Consider the following 14,062-nt stretch of genomic DNA (forward strand, 5'->3'; position numbering starts at 1 on the left):
CCCCAACCTTACCTATCTTTAACTGCTGTACATCTGATGTCTGATCTATGTATGTCATAATTATTGCTTATTGGTTTTTAAACCAAAAATTTCCTCTTATTATGTAGGTACAACCTTTATTATAAAGGGTACAACATGATGTTTACATATATGTATATGAGAATGCTTAAAAATTCATGGAAAAAGGATTTAAAAATAATGCGTTTGGCCTGCTTGTCATGATGATGGTTAAGATATGCATTTCTCATGTAGGAGTAACTGGGTTTGATACCTGACTACTGCTGACTTTAGTTTCCTAATAATGCAGACATTGGGAGAAAACAGAGATGGCTCAAGAAGTTGATTTCCTGCCACCCACATGGGAGGACCTAGACTACACTTCCAGTTCTTGACTTAAATCCTACCCTGTCATGGTTCTTTCATCCATTTGGGGAGCAAGTCAATGGATGGAAGCTATCACTGTCTTTCCAAAGGAAAGAGAGAGAGAGAGAAAGAGAGAGAGAGAGAAGAAAAAAGAATGGAAAAAAAGACAATGAACATTTTACATGAATTTTCTGAAGTATCCTCATGTATTTATACTGAAATGATAGTACACTTAAGCAAATTAATGTGCCCATCCATCGCCTAATGTAGCTGTGTTTTCTTTCTTGTGATTAAGAACATCTTAAATATATTCTCAGCAAATTTCTATGAAACAATAAAGTATCATTGGCTATAATTCTCATGTTATATATAAATCTTTACACTTATTTAGCCTATATAACAAGAACTTCTTATATTTTGACCTATATTTCTCCAGCTCCCACCATATTTCAACTAGGAACCATCATTCTACTCTGTTTTAATGTATTCAGCATATTTTTACATTCCACATACAAGTGAGAATAATCAGTACTTTTCTTTCTGATTTTGTCTCATTTCATTTAGAGATCTGAAAACGAAAAATGACTTTCCTCAATGTCAGTTGAAATCCCTATTTCCACTTCATTTAGAAAGGTAAGAAAGCCTAATATCCCTAGCTTATATCTCATAATAACTTTTATATTTACTCATCTTATCTTGTCTCAAGAAAATTGGTGCATTTTGTAGGTCTTATTCTTTTTTACTGAGACCCTGATAGTAGTGAACTTATTCCATCAATTTGTTCCCACTCCTTCCATCTATTTCATCTCTGTCTCCCCACTGGTCTCTTTAAGTAACAATTTCTCCCTATGCTAAAAACACCTTCCTATGATTCTGTCTCTAAATATACATTCACCATCACATAAATCTTTTCATCTCTTTTTCTAAGAGACTCAGAAGAGCAGTAGACATATGTTACCTTTAATTACTTGTGAATTACTTTGTTGTTAACCATTTGGAGTATTTTTCAATGGCTATAGTGATAATGCTTTGCTATATCTAAAAATCTCTTTCTACTTCCATCCTACTTCACATCTTCGTAGGATTTTATCTCTTGACCTCTCTTATTTCTTCTAGTAATACAGAGAATTCAAGAAGAAAGTGACTTTCAAATTTCTTCTTGTCATTCTGTATTTCTCTGCTCTACTATTCAGTGAGTAACCAAAGATATTTGAGTTGCATTCTTGGACAATTTCCTTTCTCGCTTGCTACCCTTTCCCTAGGGAAGTGCATATACTCACTTGAGAAAAGAAATCATCTCTGTAAGTGTACTGATTGATGACTTCTCCCTTGAGCACAAAACCTGAACACCTTCAAACGTACCATGCACAAAATTTGACTCAGATTCTTGCTCCTTGTTTTATTTCTGTTTTATAACATGGGTAATTTTCCAATCACTCAATCATAGTACAGACATAGATTTTTCCCAATTTTCCATACTCCCATGTTTTTTTTTTTCTTTCAAACTTTTATTTAATGAATATAAATTTCCAAAGTACAGCTTATGGATTACAATGGCTTCCCCCCCATAACGTCCCTCCCACCCGCAACCCTCCCCTTTCCCACTCCCTCTCCCCTTCCATTCACATCAAGATTCATTTTCGTTTCTCTTTATATACAGAAGATCAGTTTAGCATACATTAAGTAAAGATTTCAACAGTTTGCTCCCACACAGAAACATAAAGTGAAAAATACTGTTTGAGTACTAGTTATCCCATGTTTTAATGATTCATTTACCTTCCTCTGTCTAGGATGCCCTGCACCATCTCCCTAATTGAGATAAAAGTATTATCTGTCTTAGATTGCTGTAATGATATCACATAAAATCCCCTTATTAGTTCACCTGAGTTATTGTCATTAAGTTGTAAAATTCAAGAAATTGCACAATCCACCTTTCTTTCAAATATTTACCATCTTTTCCAGTTGCTACTGAAGTATGACACATTAACACACTTGAGATCTAGATATCTATGACCTGACTCTGTCAAACCTCTGCAATTGTAACTTGGACTCTAAAATTTCTATGTGTCTCTACACTTACTATATCGCCCTTCAAGTTATTGCATTGACTTTAGCTGAAATATTTTATTCCTATTTAATCTTTCCTCAAAATTCTACTCATTCTTGATAGTTTCATGAAAATAACAGTTCCTTAATGACAAGCTTCTCTGCTCACACTCACATTTTTTTTATTTCTCCAGCCATAATTAAATTCTGCACTTTTTTAAACAATATCTTACGAGAGTTATGACAAAGCCTGTGATATATACATGTTATCAAAGAGAATTGCCTGTAGTCAAATAAATCTAAATTTAAATGGTGTCCTTGTCATTAACAATCAATATAATTTTGAGCAGGTTACTTAAACTTTTGGTATCTCAATAACCTCTACCTGGAGGATAGATGCCTCAACTTGTTTTTGTGACAATTGTACAAGATACTATCTGTAAAGTGCTTAATGCCAGGACTGGGCTTAATACTTTGAAAAAGTATCTATTATTATTACTAGTATGCCAACAGCAGAAAAAGATAATGAGTATTCGTCAGGTAAATACATCGCCAGAACACCTGTAGTAGCCATCCAGTTTCCATTTTTGACTTGTTCCATGTTAGAGGGAGGTATACCACTCTTGTGTGCAAAATATTGGTTTGAGCGGAAATATTTATTTTTTTCTAAATCAAATGGTTCTTGACACTAAACATTTGACTAAGCTATCCTCATGAATTAGTTGCTTTGTTAATTACTCCACTGTGACATAAAGGACTGTTCAGGTTATCATGAAGTCATGGTCTTTGTGAGCCCCTGTGTATCGTTGGTGTTCATATAGAATTTCCCTACAGTTGAGATCTTTAGGCCTCCCTAGACCCAAAAGAAACCTAATAGTGCTCACATTAGTATCTTGGAGACTAGGCTGGAGCACCACTCTTCTCCAGCCATTGTGTTTATTATTGGGCAATTCATTTCCTGGACACATTTCCTTTATAGGCCTATGAATTACTGCCTTGTCTCAATGCTCCCCAGAATTTCTGGGGAAAGATAATGAGTAGAAATCATTTTCTAATCATATGGAGTTCTTGGAATTGAAACTCAAAATCGATTTTTTTTTTCAAACCACAAAATTAGCATGTCATTAAATGCAGTATATAAGCATCCCCAAAAGCAGAGAACATCATCCACCCAGCTTCATTTTCACTTCTTGTCCTCCACCTTGGAATAAAGGTAAGAATTCTAGGTATGAATTTCATTTACTCACCCAACCTTTATTTCAGAATATGATTAAAATACAGTTTTTGAAATAAAGTTACCTAAGATAGTACTAAAATTATTTTTAACACTTAGAAAAAATAGGATGCCTGGAAATATTTAACAAAACATACAAAGATCATATAGGCCTTGTAAATCCTATGCAATGTAGTAACTAATTTAATATGTGTAGCAAAACTAGCTAATACTTAATATTAAGATGATATCTATTTCTTGAATTAAATGTCTTCAAATTTACTTAACATATTAAAACCATAAAACAAATATATTTAAATTAGCTTTAGAAGATGAATAATTATTGGGAAAGTTTTTTTTTACCAATATGTAGCATGCTAAGTCAAGAAACAGATGGAGGGAGTGGGAACATACAATATCCTAAATATTCATAAACTTTTTAGAAGAAGAGTGTACTCATTAAAGTTAAGTTGCCTAGACTCTCCAGTTTCCCAGTTTATCATCTAGTTTATAATATTTCAAAATAATCTTATAATGGAGACATGGAGATACAGAGTTAAGCTGAAAAATCAAATTATTCTACATTTTAAGAAAATTCTACATGCGACAAAGATGTCTTGCAAACAAAACACAAAGGAAATAGATGATTTGAAAACAGTAGATGTATACCAGTCTATAATAAAATTCTTGCTTAAAAACTAGTATACAAAATACTACGTTTAAGAGATAGAAAATGCAGTGAGATTCTTCTTACTTTACTTGTTTATTGCCTTGTGTTACATTTTTTTGAACTCTTTACAAGAAAAACTCCTTTGGAAATTTATGGTGTCTCAGGCAAGGTAAAATTAATAAATAATTATAAACCATTCATAAGAAAAACAAAAAATTATTTTCACAAATGGAATTATTTCAACCTTCAACTATTGGAAAGGATATTTTTCTTTTTTTTAAGATTCATTTTATTTATCAGAAGGGCAGAGTTTCAGAGAGAGAGGAAGGGAAAGACACAGAGAGAGGTCTTCTTTCTGTTGGTTCACTCCCCAAATAGCTACAATGGCCAGGGTTGGGCCAGGCCAAAGCCAGGAATCAAGAGCTTCTCCTGGGTCTCCAATGTGGGTGCAGGGGTCCAAGCACTTGGACCTTCCTCCACTGCTTTCCCAGGGCATTAGCATGGAGCTGGATTGGAAGTGGAGCAGTGGGGACTTAAACCTGCATCCATGTGGGATGCCCATGCTGCATGTAGAGGCTTAACCCACTATGCCACAGCACTGGGCCCAGGAGATGACAGTTTTCAGAAGCAGAACTTTATTCTGAGAACTGTTTGAATTTCAGAAATTTAGTTTAAAAATATGAAAATGAAGATCGAGTGTCAAATATTATTATGGCATAAAAATTAATTTTTAAAATAAATGATTTAAAATGCAAGAAAAAGGAAGGATATTTGGCTTAGTGGTTAAAGTGCTCCTTAGGATATCATGTTAGAGTGCCTGGCTTTGAGTCCTAACTCTGCTCCAACTCCAGCTTCCTGCTAATGCACAGCCTGAGAGGCAACAGGTAATGGCTCAACTAGTTGGATACCTGTCACCCAGGTGGGAGGACTGCAGTGAATTCACAGCTCTTGAATTTGTTCTGACCCAGCCCCAGCCTTTGCTGGCATTTGGGGAGTGATCCAACAGATAGGAGTTCTCTAACTGCCTTTCTGTCTTGTGTATGTCTCTCTGTCTTTCAGATAAAAAAAAAAATTTAAAAATGCAACAAGAAAATCATAGAGGTCATTTAGTATATTTTGATCAAAAGTATTAACATATATTTCATAAGAGGTAGCTTGGGGTTAGGGAGTAGGCAAGAGGAAGTAGCCCTTTGTAAGTCATCAAGGGATCAGTGTGCATTTTAATAGCAAGAGAAGGCCTGCGCTGCAGCTCACTAGGCTAATCCTCCGCCTTGCGGCACCGGCACACCGGGTTCTAGTCCCGGTCGGGGCGCCGGATTCTGTCCTGGTTGCCCCTCTTCCAGGCCAGCTCTCTGCTGTGGCCAGGGAGTGCAGTGGAGGATGGCCCAGCTCCTTGGGCCCTGCACCCCATGGGAGACCAGGAGAAGCACCTGGCTCCTGCCTTCGGATCAGCGCGGTGCGGCAGCGGCCATTGGAGGGTGAACCAACGGCAAAGGAAGACCTTTCTCTCTGTCTCTCTCTCTCTCACTGTCCACTCTGCCTGTCAAAAAAATAAAATAAAAAACCCAAAGCTCTACCCGGCTCAAGGGTGAGGAAAAAAAAAAATAGCAAGAGAAGCAACCTGGAGAGTTATCTCTAAAATCACATGGCATAATGAGAAGAGACATGATTTGGTGTATGGGGAGGAAGACTACACAGTGGGGACAGATGGAGAAAACTCAAACCTATCATCTAAAAAATCATCTGGGGAATGAAGCAAATAAAGGAAACAACAAATGAAAATTTCAGTTTCATTGAAAATGAGCAGATCAATTCAACTAGATATGCATGGCAACTGTTTGGCAGAAAAAAATCAAAATAAAGGGTCAATTATAATTGTATGCATTTTCTTGATCAGTTACCTGTTGTAGAATTGAGTCTGCTTTAGGACGAAAATCTTATTATTTTGCTCATTGCTGCATTCCTAGTACCTGGACACTGACAATGAAAGATGCTAAATAAATATTTTTGAATATATGAATCAATACATATTTCTGTAAATATTGATAACTTTATCCCTTTCAAAAAGTAAAGCATGGTAGTGTGAGTGAGAGAGAAAATCAGAAGCATGGAGGAGAGTAGTGAAATTTGAATTTTATACCAGGGAAGATTTTGAATTTGATCATCTGACAAAACTTCTTTACTTTTTTACGGTGAAGTGCAAGCATTTTTACTGCATTATCTTGGATGTCTTTTAAAGGAACACTAGCCCTACTCAAGTAAAAACATTGACCTGATTGACTAATTGATTGACTGATTAATTCCCTTGTCTCTCCATTCACAGGACTTGGCAGTCATGAAGGTCCTCATTCTTGCCTGCCTGGTGGCTCTCGCTCTTGCAAGGGAGGTATGTGCAAAAGAAAGTTCTCAATAACGAAAATACAGGGAACTATGTACCCGCTTACAAACCACATCGCCAACAGTAGCATACAAGCAACGGAGGTTTTCTGCAGAACTTGCTTGGTTTCCATGAAAGTCAATTATGTTCAACCATTGTCTCAACAGTTTCTTGTAAGCCCCAAAACTCAGATAAATGCTTTCTGTAAACTGCTGCAAGTCCTAAAGAGCAAACAAACATATCAATAAACAGCAACAACGATCAGCCACAAAACAAAACACAAGAAAAAGAGAGAAACAGAAAAGCAGCAAGAAAATGTAATATACACATACAATTGCAAGTATGGGCACCCCCTATAAATATATCTTATTACAGTGGAAATAAAAGACTTTAAAGCAATATTTCAAGTTTTTTGAAAGGCACATAATATGTTTTTATTTCTCAAATTTGTGAAAGAATTTTATGGAGCTAAAAATTCACTAGAAAACACGTTTAATCATGAATTAGCTATAGAAACTGAAAAGATTTTTTTTTTCCTTTTTCAGAAGGAACAACTCAGTGTTCCCACAGAGGTAAGAATTTTTTTTTCTCCAGAGAAAATATTCCAGCCATAAAGCAGTAACATTCTCTGAAATGGCTCTTAGCAGGTTGCTGATCTTTTTTCCCTATTTTTTTTTTTTTTTTTACAGGCTGTAGGAAGTGTTTCCAGCAGCGAGGTAAGACAAGCTTTTTTTCAGAGGCAATTTCTCTTTTTTAGAACAGTGAATCAGAGTACCATATGTGTCTTACATTACATCACAGCAGTTACACAGATGTCATGTTCTGACATGTAAGTTCTGATGTAAATTCCCTTTATATATGTTTACAATCAGAATAAAAACTGGGGAGTCACTATTCTAGATCTTTCTATGTAGGCTTACTACTTCAGTTGTGTCAGTTTGCCAACACCTCATCCCTTGTTCTATGAGCTGTATAGTCCTGGTTTCTGGACTCCCTCCGTTCTGATCTCATCCACATGTAACATTTATCCAGTCCTTTCTGTGGATGAGACATTGACTAGAAACAGTGCACAAACGGAGAAAATCCAGATGTCATGACAATACAGAGCCTGCGATGCACCAACAGGCAGATATGCAAAGGGACATAATTTGTAATTAGAATTGTCACTTTAGTAAACAAGAAGCAATGAGAAATCTTCCTGGGAGAACCAAGTAGATATGTATCCTTCCACAATTCTTTTTTGGTATGCCATCATCAGAACAATGTCTTTTCACAAAAACCATAAGATCCATTGAGGAGGTATTTATTTCCTATAATTCATTGGAAGCCTTACATATAAGTAAACTGTATTACTATTATTTTGCTTCTATTGTTATTTAAATGTATTTTCAATGGCAATTTTTTTTTTTAGAATCACATTGGATGTTAGAAATCATTTGTCCTCAGAGAAAGCAATATGATTTTAGAGAGAAATCAGCGGCAATTAAATACCTCTTTTTGTACTAGTTTCACTAGCTTTCGTTCACCTCTTGGTTGTATTCATCTCACTTTCTTTTATACAAGACACTTATGTAGAATACTATAAATGAAAATTTCAACAATCATCCGGTTATCAAACAGAAGCATGCACATTAACCTATTAAATGCCTTCATTTTTTATTTCTATTTAAGTATAAGTGTTTCAGTAAAACTATTTAGTAAAACTAAATATGATTTTCTTTTTCATTTTTCTGAAGGAAATTACACATATCAACAAGGTAAGACCTCCAAAATTGTCATTATTTTGCAAGTTCCCCATGCTAGCTTTTCAAAAGTGGTAACATTTCTCTCTCTATATATATTTTGTTTTTAGCAGAAACTCGAGACGATTAAGCACGTGGAACAGCTGCTAAGAGAGGTATTTGTCATGATGTGGATATTTCTAAAATTATTATGACACATAATAACACAAAAATATTTAAAATGCATACATTTAGTAGTCTGAAGAATAGCAATAACATAAATGCCATGCATCCAATAAGCATTGTAAAATAAATATAAACAAAATCAATATACTTTCTAAGCAATAAATGCATTTTTAAACTCATAATCAATTTTTCAACTATGGCTAAATATTTCATGATATTACTAATGATACATGAGGAGTCTTCAAAAAGTTTGTGGAAAATGAAATTTAAAAATAAGTTTAATTTGGTACAAATGATTTTGAAATCGGTGCAAAGATTCAATTTCCAGAAAAAATTCATTAACAATACAGATTATGTAAAATTTATGCATGATTTCAAAGTGTTCTACACAAGATTAAACATCTTTTAATTTAATTTTCCATGAACTTTTTGAGTCATCCTCATATAAGTAAAGGTATATTAGTACAATTACTTCCAGATTGGAAACTATGTTCCTGTAATTTTCAAGGTGAACATAGTAATGAAAGGTGTAAAGGCAGCAAGGCAGAAATCCTCAATTGATCATTTACCACCTTTATAAACTGGGTCACATGTTTGTTTGCTCTTCAATGTCTTCACCTGTGAGCTAAGAGTATTTGTAAGGATACCTTCTCTGTTATGTTTATGAGCTGGTATATTCACTTATTTTACATTTTGTATGTATTACAGTAACATTTGTTGAAAATGCTCGAGCAGTCTCATTACAAAGATCAGAGAAGTGAGGTACACCATCGCTGAGTCCACAACCATGTGATAGTATTACACTTTAATTAAACAGCAGAGCTTGCTTAAAGACCCACGAAGTTTCTTGGATAACATAAAACCCTATACTTACATTTATGTCATATATATGTAACTATAATATTTAAAGCTTTTTATTTTATGAATGGATTATTTGATGCTCACACAAAATATTGTTTAAATCAAGTTGCAATATAAAATTGATGCCTCTTGAAAGCCCTGAGAAAACTACCTTTTACCTAGGAAAGTAATATTAGACTCTAGCTAGGTTATGGGTCTCACTGAATTTTGCTACAAATTAAAACTGGTTTTTAATAAAACAAAAATCAGAACAAACATCAGAATTGCTTCTCTAAGATTGTAAAATTGACCTCCATTCATGATGAGAAAGCAATCTTGTCTATTACCAACACTCTATGTTGAAAGACCAACATTCATAGGCACCAAAGTGTACAGCGTCAGCTTTCCAAGCAACTCAGGATAATGAGAAATTAATGAAATCCACAAATTTTTACTTCACTTTGCTTCATGCATTCACTTATGAAGTGATGTTAAGGAGTAATCTCTCTAAGAGCATTTTACTCATTTTTCTTCACATGACCCAAGGTAATTTCTAAGCAAGATAAGTGAAAGATTTTTTTTTGTCTTTCACTCAGATGTGGTTGTCCAACAGACAGGAGATTAAATCATTATGAATTACAAGGAAAGTTGAATCATGGACTCAAAGATTCTTTTCCTTCTTTCCAGGAGAAACTCCAGGATAAAATCCTCCCCTTTATTCAATCACTCTTTCCTTTTGCTGAGCGCATCCCCTACCCTACTCTTCCACAGAACACCCTGAACCTTGCTCAACTCGACATGCTGCTACCTCTCCTTCAGCCTGAAATAATGGAAGACCCCAAGGCTAAAGAGACCATTATCCCTAAGCACAAACTGATGCCCTTCCTTAAATCTCCAAAGACGGTCCCCTTTGTTGACTCTCAAATTCTGAATCTCAGGGAGATGAAAAATCAACACCTTCTTTTGCCCCAGCTCCTGCCCTTCATGCACCAGGTCTTCCAGCCTTTTCCCCAGACTCCCATTCCATACCCTCAGGCCCTCCTCTCTCTTCCTCAGTCCAAATTCATGCCTATTGTCCCACAAGTGGTGCCCTACCCTCAAAGGGACATGCCTATCCAAGCCCTTCAGCTGTTCCAAGAACTGCTTTTCCCTACCCATCAAGGCTACCCTGTGGTTCAACCAATAGCCCCAGTTAATGTAAGTGCAAACTTACTTATTTTGCTGCATCACTCATAGTGAGTTCGTGATGTGTTTATGATGGTGGAATAAGTTCAAGAGCTCTAGGATGAAAGAACAAAAGTATAAAGAATGGATCCAAAATCATATTTTATTTTTTAAGGATTTATTTAGTTATTTACTTGAAAGAGTTACACAGAGTGAGGAGAGGCAGAGAGAGGGAGAGAGAGAAGTCTTCCATCCACTGGTTCACTCCCCAATTGGCCACAACGGCAGGAGCTGCACTGGTCGGAAGCCAGGAGCCAGGAGCCAGGAGCCAGGAGCCAGGAGCCAGGAGCTTCTTCTGGGTCTCAAGGACTTGGGTCATCTTCTGCTGGCTTCCCAGGCCATAGCAGAGAGCTGGATCGGAAGTGAAACAGCCGGGTCTTGAACTGGCACCCATATGGGATGCTGGTGCTTCAGGCGAGGGCATTAACCCTCTGAGCCACAGTGCTGGCCCCCAAAATCATATTTTAGATCTGTGATTCTCAATACTAGCTATACTTTGGGATAACCTGGAGAACTCTTAGACTGGAGAACTCCCAGTACTCAAATTCCAATGCAAAAGCCCACCCACAGTAATTCTGACACAATTGTTTTGCTCCACCATACAGAAAAAAAATTGTGTTTGAAGGAAAAGATTGTAGGCCCTCTGATTTTCTTGGTTAGTTGAGAAATCTGAGTTAAGGTAGATCAAAGTTAATTAAAGCTAGAATTAAATATAATTATCTGAACAGGTCTGAAATTAAGAACATTTAGTATTATCTATAGTTTGAAAATTTTTTTATCTTCTATTTTTAATATGTACACATGAGGGAAAAAATAGAAATGCTGACTTCATTACCTTGAACAATTTTAAGGCAAGTGTTTTCCAGTGGTGAACTGTATATTTATTTTGTATTTATTTATTTTAAAGGTCTAAGAGGATTTCACAGTTAATATCTTTTCCTGATTTTTGGTAAGTTTTGAGACTTTGGAGATTAGACTATTTTATAGTTGACAACACTTTACAACTAATTCCCCTACATTAGCCCAAAATAGTGGCAGTTTCCATCATAGACAAACTTACTTATCAGATTATTCTCAATGGTTGAGTATTATTTACCATTATATATCTTTTATATTCACAATAACTTTTAATTTTATTTATGTGTTATTGACAAATCTGACTGGCTTGCTTTTAAGGGCCAGTGTCCTTACATTTGGTATTCATAATGCTTAGGAAAAAATAAAAACTAGAGCTTCTTTTACTTTTTTAAAAGATTTATTTATTTATTTGAAAGTCAGAGTTACACACAGAGAGAAGGAGAGGCAGAGAGAGAGAGAGAGAGAGAGACAGTGTCTTCCATCTGCTGATTCACTCCCCAATTCGCTGCAACAGCTGGAGCTGCACCGATCAGAAGCCAGGAGCCTGAAGCTTTCTCTGGGTCTCCTATGTTGGTGCAGGGGCCCAAGGACTTGGACCATCCTCTGCTGCTTTCCCAGGCCACGGCAGAGAGCTATATTGGAAGTGGAGCAGCTGGGACTTGAACCAGAGTCCATATGGGATGCCAGCACTGCAGCCAGCCACAGCACTGGCCTCACTTCTTTTACTTTTATATAAATATCTTTGAGCTTTAGTTGAAAACCAACTTGCATTACTATTTCTGGTTTAGGCCTTATAAAATTTGTATTTGGTTCACTTAAATTTGTCTTTTGAACCATGATTCAAAATAAAATTACTTAATCTAAATGTAAGGATTAAAAAGGGAAGAGGATGATAGATATAGTTATCTTGACTTGGACATTATAGAAAATATAACAAAACATCACATATCACCTCATAAATGTATGGGTGTAAAGAGACAGAGAAAGAGAAAGGCAGAGAAAGAGAAAGGGAAAGAGAAAGTCCCCATCTGCTAGTACATTCTTCAAGTGTTGACAATGGCCAGGACTGGACTTGTAACAGGAGCCAGGAACTCAGCTGAAGTCTCTTATATGTGTGGCTGGAACCCAATGACTTAAGTTAACATCACTGACATCCAAGGTCTGCATTGGTGGGGAGCTGAAGTAAGAAGCCAAAGTCAGGAACCAGTGTCAGGCCTTCCAGTGTGGGATATAGGCATCTTAACCACTAACCTTAATGCTCACTGTAAAATGTACAAGCTTTATGTGTTGATTTAAAATAAGTTAAAAAAAAGACAAAACAAGGAAGAGAAGATGATACTTTTAGGATCTTAATGACACAAAACCTTTTGTGATAACAGACTAGATATTTCAGTAAAAAATTAAAGTGAACTGATATTTAGAACCTTAGGAATTTTCTATATGTCCAAGGAAAGGCACAATAGAGTATATTTGTGATACAATTTTTTTATTAATTAGTCACAGCACAATTACAAATGGAAAAGGTTAGCAATCATGTCATGTAACGTAACTAATTTTTCATTTGCTCTGTATTCCACAGAATTGACTGAGACTGGAACTTTGGCATCTTCTCCGTCTTTCTATCATGTCATCAGAAACTAAATGTTTTTTAACTAACCAATATGGGCAAATGAATCCTTACTCTTTTATTTATTTTATGCCTTAAATGAAATTTCATTTAATTTGAATTTGACTTGTAAGTTGTTTATACATTACAAATTGTAATTCAGGTAGTACCATCAAAATTCAACATTGAATTGGAAATGTTATAGCAATGCCAAAATATGTTCAAAAATAATTCTTACTATTATTTCTTTCAGACTCTATTTCCTTTCCAGTCATTTCAATAAATTAATCCTTTAGGCATACTTAAGTTGTTCTGTCTTTATTACATTTCAAATGTTATCATTCTTTTTAATGTTAACCTTAGGTTATTATTGATGATGAAAACAATCATGGAAAACTTTTGATATTGAAAAATGTTTTTTATGATTTATTATTTATTTGAGAGGCAGAATTATAGACAGAGAGAGGGAAAGACAAAGAGAAAGATCTTCCATCTGCTGGTTCATTCCCCAAATGGCCACAATGGCTGGAGCTGGCATGATCCAAAGCCAGGGATCAAGAGCCAGGAGCTTCTTCTGGGTTTCCCACGTAGGTGCAGGGACCCAAACACTTAGCATGGTCTGCTGCTTTCCCAGGCTGCAGCAGAGAGCTGGATCAGAAGTGGAGCAGCTGGGACTTGAACCAGCGCCCATATGGGATGCTGACACTACAGCACAAGCCCTGAATAGAATCTTTTAAGTTGAATATTAAAAGATATGAAAAGGTGGAAGAAAAGATAGGATGATTGCATGTTTATCTCATTTGCTCCTGAAACATCTTGGTTGATATTCATTTTCCCCATGCAATGATTGAACTTATGTTTTTCACCACACAGAAAAAGAGTTAACTAACATTAGACATAACGTTTTGTGATCACTCGAAGGAAAGAGCTACAAGTGTGAAATGCGTTTAACAGCTCC

The 14,062-nt window shown here is 35.8% G+C and overlaps 1 protein-coding gene across 1 annotated transcript; it reads left to right on the forward strand.

The window, feature by feature from the left end:
- Nucleotides 1–3,571: 3,571 nt before the first annotated feature.
- Nucleotides 3,572–13,405, forward strand: CSN2 (casein beta). The gene is given in 9 exon segments (NM_001082759.2): nt 3,572–3,622; nt 6,616–6,678; nt 7,215–7,241; nt 7,359–7,385; nt 8,406–8,426; nt 8,522–8,566; nt 10,104–10,613; nt 11,548–11,589; nt 13,078–13,405. Coding segments are annotated over 7 exon segments (687 nt in total). The 5' UTR covers nt 3,572–3,622; nt 6,616–6,627; the 3' UTR covers nt 11,554–11,589; nt 13,078–13,405.
- Nucleotides 13,406–14,062: the final 657 nt, after the last annotated feature.

This window comes from Oryctolagus cuniculus, chromosome 8, assembly GCF_051225735.1.
Source record: "Oryctolagus cuniculus isolate XC-2025 breed Fujian yellow rabbit chromosome 8, ASM5122573v1, whole genome shotgun sequence".
In the NCBI taxonomy this organism is placed as follows: Eukaryota; Metazoa; Chordata; class Mammalia; order Lagomorpha; family Leporidae; genus Oryctolagus; species Oryctolagus cuniculus.